Source organism: Lynx canadensis, chromosome B4 (genome assembly GCF_007474595.2).
Source record: "Lynx canadensis isolate LIC74 chromosome B4, mLynCan4.pri.v2, whole genome shotgun sequence".
In the NCBI taxonomy this organism is placed as follows: Eukaryota; Metazoa; Chordata; class Mammalia; order Carnivora; family Felidae; genus Lynx; species Lynx canadensis.
In genome coordinates, this window is record NC_044309.1 from 69,180,630 (window position 1) to 69,191,784 (window position 11,155).

The 11,155-nt window shown below is 39.6% G+C and overlaps 1 protein-coding gene across 7 annotated transcripts in view; it reads right to left on the minus strand.

Moving 5' to 3' along the window:
* Positions 1-10,382, minus strand: part of YAF2 (YY1 associated factor 2) — a 75,568-nt gene extending 65,186 nt beyond the window's left edge. For 5 of the 7 annotated variants that reach the window (XR_003970324.1, XR_003970326.1, XR_003970325.1 and 2 more), the window contains exons 1-3: positions 10,192-10,382; positions 9,631-9,756; positions 7,630-8,007 (exon numbers count right to left, since the gene is read on the minus strand). Coding sequence is in view for 2 of the 7 variants with exons in the window: in XM_030322341.1 (XP_030178201.1) it covers positions 9,631-9,756; positions 10,192-10,217 (152 nt within the window). In the remaining 5 variants the exon portion in view is untranslated. The remainder of the gene's footprint in view (positions 1-7,629; positions 8,008-9,630; positions 9,757-10,191) is intronic. The other 2 variants (XM_030322341.1, XM_030322342.1) reach the window with 2 other exon arrangements.
* Between the last annotated feature and the right edge of the window lie 773 nt (positions 10,383-11,155).

Genomic DNA, 11,155 nt, shown 5'->3' on the forward strand with positions numbered 1-11,155 from the left:
CACTGTGATAAGGCTTTACAAAAATTAACTCATTTAATCTTCTCAACAATGCTTTAAAAAAAAAAAAAATACCCAAGTAGCATACTGAAGATCACTGCCAATATAATCAGTAATATAGTTGAATAAACAGATGTTAAATTCAGTAATGCAGTCCCATTATAAAATTATTTTATTCTCAAAAAAATTGTTTCTGGTATTATTACATATATATAAATTTAATAACCTGTACCATCCTATGTAAACTTCTCAAAGGCAAATAATTTTAGTCCTCTGAAACCTTACTTCAATTATATAACTATCGTCTGAAAAACAGCAGTTTCTTTTAAAAATATACATTATTTATACACGCATACACATAGACATATACACAGAGAAAAGGGGAGGGTTTTACTTAGCAGTGACATGGCAGTTTCATTTGGCTGAAATTTCTTGAGAAAACTAACCAAACTGGAAATTGGCCATGATGTTAGAACACACTTTACCAAAAGTGCTTGACTAGTAATGACTACACCAATAACTGATTTCATTCTTGATTTGAGCATAGGACTTCTCCAAAAAGTAGGACTATACTGGAAAATTAATTGTACATTCCTTCTTCTGTTTATTCATTAGCAAATATCATTTATCTATCTTTGCTAGAATTCAAACCCTCACAGGCGGGAATTGGGTCTCATCTATAATTCTAAAATCCTAGCATAATTCCTGGCATATACCGAATTCTAGAATTTTGTTCACTACCATTTATTTCTGATACTTCAAACATGTACACATGTGGGTTCTTCTCCAAATAATGACTTCTACAACCTGTATCAAAATTCCAACTTCTTCAAAGCTTATAGAGTTTAAAAAAAACAAACCAATAACTTTTCCTTTCTAATACGTATATTCCTCTTTCAACAAACTTTCATTGGACACCCATTACTTCCCAGGCACTTTGTCAAGCATCTTTGAAAAAGGTAATGAAAAGCTCCCATTTCCCTTAAGAAACTCAAGGGAGTTTCTTGATAACAAGAGAGTAAATGCATACAGGTAGCAGAATTACCATATGCTAAATGATATAACAAAGGTAAGCATCACAAACTGAGGCACCATTTAGATTCTAAAACCAGAAAACAGCTACTCTCACGACTTTAAACAGTTATTCATCATCTGGAATATTCATCCTCTGAGAAAGAATACTCAGCTTCATGAAAAAGACACAAATCAACCCCGGATTTATGAGGAAATGCTGAAGCTAGATGAAGATCACAATCAGAGGTATGCACAAAAGACACACGAAGGAAGGCATGTTTGAGATTGGTCAAGGAGAATGTCACAGCCAACAGATACACAAACTAGGTTTGGAAGAATAAGCAGTTAACCAGGTAGGCGAAATGATAACAGAATTGTAGAAAAATATCAGCAACTACCCCTGTTAGTCTGACTCCGAACAACTGGAAATAGACAACTGGAAGCACAAGATGAGGGAAAATTCCATTATTTCTTTAATGTCTGCCTAATTTCTATAGTTGTATAGGTGTCTAATAATGTATATAATTGATCTATCTTTAAAGAAGTTCATAGACAAAACAATACTACCTCAACCATAAAGTAAAAATTAGCTCCATATTAATTATAATTAAATTTAATTTGTTCCATTAATTGTACCAGTAAATTCAAATAAATGCAAAATCTGAATTCTAAACTATTTTTCAATTAAACAATCTCAAATACCACAAATCTATGTTTAGTATATTCTAGGTTTTGATAGACCCTCAATGTCAACTAACTTTAAAAACCACTCAAAAGAGAACTTAAATATATTTCATTATATGCTGTACTTTTTCTTGATTTTAGTTTACTTTAGTCAAGAAATAATTCTCATTTGGGGCACCTGGGTGGCTCAGTCAGTTAGGTGTCCAACTTCAGCTCAGGTCATAATCTCTGAGTCTGTGAGTTCGAGCCTGGCGTCAGGCTCTGTGCTGACAGCTCAGAGCCTGGAGCCTGCTTTGGATTCTGTGTCTCCCTCTCTCTCTGCCCCTCTCCTGCTCACGCTCTGTCTCTCTCTGTCTTTCAAAAACAAATAAATGTTAAAAAAAAAAAATTTTTTTTTAAAAAGAAGTAATTCTCATTTTTAGTTATACCATGCAAATTTCAATAATCTGAATAACAAGACCTAAATAAGTGGTAGTGAGATAACAAACAACCCTCCAAAGTTGTACTGTAAAAACGCCAAGGTATAATATAATGTAAGGTACATTATCATTCTTGAAATATGAAACTAATATATTGTTACATGTCAATTAAAAATGATAAAGCTAAAAATGCTTCAAAATTGAGGGGCAAATTATAATTTTACTTGCACACATACATGTTTTTAAGTATAAGACAAGAACAAACATAATAAAAAATATGAGATGCACAAAATTCTTTATGTTCTTAATTTTCAAAATAACTACATATTTTGTTATAACATTACTATATTATAAAATTATTTCCGTGTTTAAAGGCAAAGAAAGGTACGAAGACTCAGGGGTCACTTATCTCAGTTACTAATCTAACTGTAATAACTGTGCTTTTAATCAAGTAACAGCTTCAAAATACAAAACAAAACTGTGAAAAATTTTTAAAAATTAATGCTAAAATATGTACCTACAAATTATGGACAAAATAGTCTGATAATATTTTTACAAGCATAGGCTTAAAAGTTTTGGGGGATGGGATGCCTGGGTGGCTCATTCAGTTAAGCGTCTGACTTTAGCTCAGGTCATGATCTCACGTTTGAACCCCCCACGTCAGACTCTGTGCTGACAGTGCCAAGCCTGCTTGGGATTCTTTCTCTCTCCCTCTCTCTCTGCCCCTCCCCTGAATGCACACTTGTTCTACATACGACTCTTGATCTCTGGGTCATGAGTTCAAGCCCCATGTTTGGGTGTAGAAGTTACTTAAAGTAAAAAAAGAAACTTAAAAAAAAGTTATTAAGGGCACCTGGGTGGCTCAGTCAATTAAGCATCCAACTCTTGATATTGGCTCAGGTCCTGATCTCATGGTCATGAGATTGAGCCCTGCAACAGGCCTGTACTGAGGAGCCTGCTTGGGATTCATTCTCTTTCTTTCTCTCTCTCTCTCTCTCTCTCTCCCCCCTCTCCAAAATAAAAAAACTTAAATTTTTTAAAAAATTATTGGAAAAGTGATGCCAGTTGTTAAACAGCAATAGTAAAATTTAAAGGAATGTTAGCTGAAAAAGTTTAAATGCCTAAAATGTTCCAAATACTTTACTGGCTTTGGAGGATACAACAAAGGGTATGACTGCCCAGAAGGGTAGATAAACACGTAGACAATACTACCACAATATGATGATTTTCTAGAGATAATTACATATGCATTTACATAGACAGACTGAACAATAAAATAGTTGGGATGAGGAGGTTATAATCCCAGAGGATTTCTCCCAGAGGGTTTCTTTTAAGAAGCACCATCTGATGAAAATACTTAAGTGCTGATGCAGCATAAGATTGGTTGGGATACGCAGCAGGAAATGAAGCTAGAAAAGCACATCAATGACAGATATTACAACCTTGTATACCAAGCTCGGGAGCTCAACCTTTATTCAATAAACAGGACTTTATTCACTGGAGAGGTCTTAATTTTTATGTTTTAAAAAACATACTGAAATAATGTTAGCAGCATTAGGGAGAACACACCAATTTGTCATAATTCATGAGAGAAAAGACATGGGCTTCTAAACTATAGTGACATAAACTGGAAAAAGGACAGATTTTAGAGACAATTCAAAGACTGGACATGAAGAACGACGAGGAGTTAGATCAAAGTTGAGACAATGATAGTTTCTGGCTTAGATTCCAGAAAGGGCATGCCACATACAAAGTAAAGTATATAGAGAAGAAGCCAGGTTTCAGTAGGCAGAAATTGATTTCAAAGATGTACAAGAAAAACCAGAGAAAAAATGTGTTAGAGACATCAAAAAGGGAGAATTTCAATTAAAAAAAAAAAAAGGCTACCAACATCAAATACTATGGAGGTGACATGGAAAGAAAAGATTAGGCCACTGAGTTTAACAAGTAGGTCACTAGGTTATCAGAGAGATCTTACTCAACAAAGGAGAAATGAACGGAAAAGAATGCCTGCTGAAGTAAATCTGTGGGATGTGGAAACCCATGCTAGTAAAACCTTACACCAGCAGTTCATAAACTTTTTGGTCTCTGGCTCTCTTATCCTCTCAAAGTTAAAAGAGCTTTTGTTTATATAAGTCTTACCTAGCAAGAAATAAATTGCTATATTAGAAATAAAAACAGCTAAAATTTAAATGTATGTTAGTTCATTTAAAAAATAAAGCAGATCACATTTTCATATAAATACTTTTAAAACCTGTATTTTTCAAATCAAAAGTAATTTTGTGTGAAGAGTAGCACTTGCATATTTTTGCAAAACCTCTAATATCTGGCTTAACAGAAGACATCTGGATCGTCATATCTACTTCTGCATTCAATTTGTTGCAGTATGTTGGTTTTAGTTCAAGAATATGAAGGAAATGTGGACTCCCACAAATACATAGTTGAAAAGGGAGGAGTAGTTTAATATTAATAGCCTTTTCAGATAATTATAGATATTCTTCTTTGATACTACATAAAAACACAAGTAGTTATTTCTCAAAGGTTAGTTGCATGTGATATCTAAAACTATATCAACAAAGTTTTCAGAGTAGTCCTTTAAAATCCATTGGTTTCTTTTGTACTTTAAATGGATTATCTATGCATGGTTTTGTAACACCACACATTGGTTATCTGAATATACTAGTTCACTGACTTACACAGATCTTCCAAACATCAACAAATTTCATGATAAATTATCAGAAGTTACATTCGTTAGTATCACCACCTGATTTCATCCTTAAAGTACTGGGATCAACAGTGGTTACATGTTTTCAAAAATTCTAATTTTCACTTGAAAGCTCAATTTTTATCATTGGCAACAAACACTATCAATTGTCTTCCTTGAAGTGACAAACTCACTGTGTTCATTTTCGAGAAAATAGATGCTACATATCCAAGTCTGAATAACCACAGTTTGCCAAGCATTCTTTCAAGTAAAAATGATCCTCCATGAAAAAAGCAGCTAGTTCTGCTTGCAAATTAAATAACTACACAAATGCTTTCCCTTGAATCAACCAATGTACTCTAAGTATGCACCAGAAGGGCTTTACTTTACTTCCCAGTTCATCAAATACGTTAAAAAAGACATGAGACTTCCTAAAATTCGTAACTTTTACTGCTTCATCAAGGGAATATATGCTTAACTGAAACTGGCATTGTTTTTACTTCACACGCATGGTAGTGAAGATTACGATGAATACAGATAGCAACTTGGTGCCACTGCTTTGATTCATGCTAAGAGTCCAGCAGTTTTACCCATCCTTGCCTCTGCACCACCACCACAAGAGTTAATACAGAAAAAAAGACAAATAACATCTTAATATGACTGTGAAAATAGTTTGGACCTCACAGAGTCCCTTAAAGGGTCTCAGGGACCCCCCCAGGGTTATTCAGATCACACTCTGAAAACCACTACTCTAAATTATCCAAACACTAATCACTTTAAGAATTTCCTTGTAAACAATGAAGCCCCTTGAGTACTCTAACCCAAGATGTAAGGAGGAAAACCAACCAACCAACCTCCTAGAATAAGGAGTCTCTCTGAACAAGAACTCAGTGGTAGCTGGAAAGGCTCCTCAGACAGGTAGGGAGGCTTGGGAACTCTGAATTTCTGAAAAGTGAACTGACTTTTATGGTCCTCATTTTTTTTCTCCCATTCCTACACCAAGAGTAGTAGAATCTGTGACAAATTTCAAATTAGAAGACAGAAAGCAAATATGACAATAATACTGAAAAGATTTTTATCAGATAATTGGGGTTTATTTTAGATTTCTTCAGAATATAAATCATAGCAATTTACTTCCATTTTATAGAAGCTGAAATAATTAATCTTTTTAATAAGTCAGATCCTGACCATATTACTGCGTTCAAAAATACCTAGCGCAGCCCTTGTATAAAATGAGACGCTCAGTAAACACTGCTGAACATCAAAGTAGTTGAAATGAGTTAAGAACACAGGTCACCAGAAACCTAGTACAACTCTTTCTTCTTTCTAAAATCTTTTTCATTGTTCCATAAGATAACATCTCTCAAAAACATTAAGAGAGCTATTACAACTTATCCTGAGAAAATATAACATTACCTGTTATACTTTAAATTCTACCTAAAAGTTTGCTATGGACTTGGGTGTTTTATATGCTTTCGTTTAGGTCACACTTCAAAATCAAAACAAATAGCTCTATCATTCTCATTTTTTAGTATGTGCCACCTGAGTTAGGCAGTGATTTCCATTCCTATATGAAGTGGCAAGAAGATACTACTCTAACTCAATCATCATATACTGACTGCACTACCCTTAACACACTATACTAAATATTTCACTTTCTCTGATGCTTTAGATGGGTTCTTAATTTCTTAAAGTTTCTTAGGTTTATATGTGAGACACTTATTGCCTTATAAGTACTTGATGATGAAGATACAAAGATGAAGGAGACTGTTTAGTGCCTTTCATAGTAATTTGTCACCACAACTTTTTCTTTTTTAAATGTTTCCTGTCAGTTTGGCATTTATCACTGCTTCTCTCACAAAAGTACAATGCAGAAAACTTCAAGTGCTTGAACTATCTAGTTATTTAGATTCTGGATAAAAAAAAGAGATTTATCAAATTTAAACTAATTAAGGTCAGCAAGCACAAAACCGAAATCCAAACACAGAAATGGCATAAATTTAAAGACTATAACTGATCAAAATTTAGGAACTAAAGCTACTTCATATCGTTTCATTTTAAAATACTACTATGATTATAACCTCATTTCACTGCATAGTTATTCTGCAGAAAAACGTGACCTACCAAGGATATAGCCAAAGACATTGGGTCTTCTGTTGAAATATAAAAGATTTGAACTCAGAATCTTAAAAGATAAAATTGTCAGTAAAGACTCTGGAGGGAGACCATGGGCTCCGCCTTCTCTGGAGGTTTAAAAAAAAAAAGACTTTTCAAATGTCTGGAATGCCTTAGACTTGGCCTCATATTTGGCGACTTCGAGACAGAATCAGTTCAAAGGTCAGTCTGACCCAAGCAATTCAAGTCCCGTAGGTCAGTCACGCAGACAAGTCATTAGCAAACTGCATCTTCAGCTCTGCTGCCATCCAGTCCCTGCTTTGATAATCGCCAACCTTACCCCTGAAATTACCCTAAGTGCTAATTAACATGTCAGTTGTAGAGAATTATTTCTTCCAACTCCTGAAACTTCTGCTTCTCTCTAGTGTTCTGCAACCCTTTAATCCTGTTTTTCTAACATTACCAGAGAGGGAAGTATTTTGTGGTGCAATCAATATCTGCCCTATTAACAATTCCCTGTTCCACTGTTCTATCCAAACAGGGATTCCACTCTGAATTTCAGAAAGTGGTTGGAAAATAACAGGTAACAGAGAAATTAGAGCTCTTAGATTTAATTTAGGGCCAAAATCAAAAGAGAAGATACAATTCAGAGAGAGGAAGGAAGAAGCTGAGAGGGTCGTAGTGTAGAACACTTACTTTTAGGAACAGAGTGTCCCTTAGACTTCTGGTGAGTTGCCCAGAGCCTCTTCAGTTTCAATCCAAATGACAATGCTTCTCTGAGTCCTCCTCAAGTAATGTTTCCACCACTAAAAATTGGATCTACAAGAGCTCAGATGTACTGGTAAAAAATATCAGGGGCCCCCTTGTGGGCCTCAAGCCTCTTTTAAACTAGGCCCACTTCTCTGTCCTGGGCCAACTCCCCTGTGCACTATATTCCTTCTTCTTCCAGGTGCCAGGTATTCAGCCTGTTTCTTCTCTTCTGAGCTGCCACCACCTACTCTATTTCTCAGGGTTCCTCTAACCCCAAGACTGGCTGTGGAGTAGGACAACAGCTTCCCCCCTTCCTTGCTGTCCCTGCAAATAAACATATAGGCTCTTCTAGTTTCAGTATTTTTTCTAATGGCTACAAGAAAATAGAGAGGGAACAACAAAAAGCAACAATATCGGACCAGAGATTAAGATTATAATAAATGTCTCCACTTTAAAGTTCCTGCCTCCAAAAACCACATTTTCTAAAAACTGCTTGAGTGCTTTAAGAAGTACAAAGCATTAACACAGATATACAAATATATATTCTAAACCAAATCCAACCTGATACAAAGACATAAAGATACTCTGCTTTTCAAATACTTAAATCACGGGTCCAAAACTTGTTGCCACATTTACTTTAGCAAGTAAGTGCTTTTTTACTTTTCAGAATGGTCTGTTATATCCCCTTGAATTTAGATGTCTGAAAGTTTGCTTTTTAAAGGATATCATGAAAAATGCTCAATACATTTTATTCAATGTAAATGACAATACACAAAACGCATATTATGATTCACAGAAAGACATGTCAGAAGCAGCTAGCTTCACAAAGCAAATCATAAACTTTTAAGTTATTGCCAACTATCTCTGTCTCTACATTTTAAAATTTTAGTAAGTTGTTATAAATGGCATTCAAAAATCTAGTATCTAATTTTCAGAAATTTAACTTCTACAGAATACATAAATCTAATGTCACTATAGAGGTCTTCTTTAAAACAACAGTATATCACATTAGTATACTTATACTCTTGTGATAATTTAGTTTCTAACAGACTTTGTAATATCAAAATACATGGTATCTAAATATTAGGCTATAACTCACATGATCATAATAAATTCAAAGACTATCTTGCTACAAAGGCAAAGGAACTCTAAGTGTTGGCAGATCAACAATGACAGACTTTGAATTTCCTGTATGACTTTCTTTATCCACTTAATTCACTTAAGTGGTTTTTTGAAAGACTGAGTTATTATACTGTAAGACTACAATAAAATAAAGACTGAAAATAGGCAGCGATCATATTATCTCATTTGTAGAGTCTAATAGATTGCCATTTAATCAAACTAAAAATATTCAGATACTTTCAGTAAAAATGTGTCCCTGTGACTGGGCTCACCTCCAACTATTTATAAAATATTAGAGAATTAGAATAAACATACTAAACAAAACCTTGATCTAACCTTTCCAGACTCTAAATAAAAAAGGAAGTTTAACCTATTGTGTATTCTATAATCAGATACTTTTTTTTTTTTGAGGAATGAAATTAAATTCCATCTTTTGCTCCTACAGAGGATTTCATGGCTTTTCTTTGATTCCAACACACTAACACAACAATACAGCCAACATTAATATACCCAGACTAGGCGGGGGGGGGGGGGGGGGGCATTACACCCAGCGATACGAATTAAATCGCAGTTGCTAATGCCTCCCTTAAATAATTTATTCTCTCTTGGCAGCATATAACGTTACAGCCTCTTCAATTACCCCTCACCGCAAACCATAGCAAGGGTCGCAATCAATCTGACCCAATTCCTATAGCGGCCACCACCTCAGTCTCGCCTCCTCCCGCGGGGTCTGCGAGTGTCACGCGAGGGGTCGACAGCCTCAGGGGCGTCCTCTGCGCCGCAACCCGGGCGCCCCACGGCGCGCGGGGCAGGCCCGGGACTCACCGGGTGGAGGTGCCCTTCCGCACATCGCACATCATGCACTTGAAGGCCTCGGCGCTGTTCCGGAAGGTGCAGACGCTACAGTCCCAGTAACCCTCATCCGAGGACGGCTTCGGCTGCCGCTTCGGCCTGCAGGACACAACCCGGACACGACGCGGCGCGGGGTCACCAGCAGGCCGCGCCCGGCGCCCGGGCCCCGCGGCCGCCCCCGCCCCGCCCCCCGCCCCAATTCCGCGACCCCCGCCCCGCGGGCCCCCGGCGCGCCGCGCTCCAGCTAGGAGTGGGAGGGGAGTCAGGAAGGGGGAGGGCGCGGGCGCGGCCGCAGTCGTCGTCGCCGCCGCCTCTCTGACACCCCGGGCTGCCGCTCCGGCCGCCGCCATCGCGGCTCCATTGTGGGGCGGCCGGCGCCGGCCCCTCACGCGGCAGTGCTCGCGCAGCAGCGGCGCCAGCGCCGCCCCCGTTCTGGCCCCGCTGCCCGGGAGGCGAGCGAGACGGCCGCCCGAAGCCCGGCGCGAGGGCCCCGCCGCCTGCACAGTCCGGGCCCGGGGGCCCGGGCGCTGTTACCTGGTGGGGCTCTTCTTGTCTCCCATGGCTTGGCTACAGATGCACGCGGAGAGTCGCCGCCGCGGCCGCTCTGTTTGTCAATAAGGAGGATAATAAGCCGGGCGGAAGCGGGCGGGGGAGGAGGGAGGAGGGGGCGGGGAAGGCCGCACCGCCGAGCTCCGGAGCCGCCGCCGGATCCCACGCAGCCTCCAGCTGTCGGGGAAACTCCTGCCTGGGTGCACGTGACCCGAGCCGGCCAACCAGCAGCGGCGCCGGAGACTTCAAACGCGGCCAGCGCGGCCCAGCACCCGCGGCGAGTTCGCGGGCGGGCGGCGTGGGGGTGGTCGCTGCAGCCTCGGGCGCCGCCGCCTCTCCGCTCGGCTCTCCGCGCTTCCCTTCCGCATCCTAGGCTGGCGGTGGCTGCCACGCGCTGCAGGGCCCCTCTGACAGGGGGATGCTCAGTCATCCCGCGGGACGTGTGCTCCCGGGTGGAGCCGGCGTTGGGAGGTCAGCCCGGTTCGGGAGCAGTGCCCGGCCGCGGTCTCCAGGTAGAACCGCTTTCCCGGCCTCGACCGTCCTTGACTGCTCAGGCTCAGCTCGAGAGACACCTGGGGGAAGGCGGGAACCAATATTGAGCGCCATTGCTAGGTGCCTTAAAATACTAATTTTCTGTACGCAAATCTCTACCAAGTAGGTACTGTCGCCCTTAATTTAGAGGAAACGAAACCGAGGCTCAAGAGAGGGTAGGTGACTTCCTCTGTATTATATAATTAGAGGATGACAAAGCCAGGAGGAATTTAACCCTGGTTTTAATTCCGAATGCACTCTTTTGGCCTCCCAGGACTCAACAGTAGCCGCTTAAAACAAAACAACTCATAAGCCCTTTTCTTTTTTCGATAACGAGTTTACATAGTCCCTGAATGTTGTCTGTTGAGTAAGAAACGAACACTTTTCCACCAAGTCTCGTTTCCTCGACACACTAGAT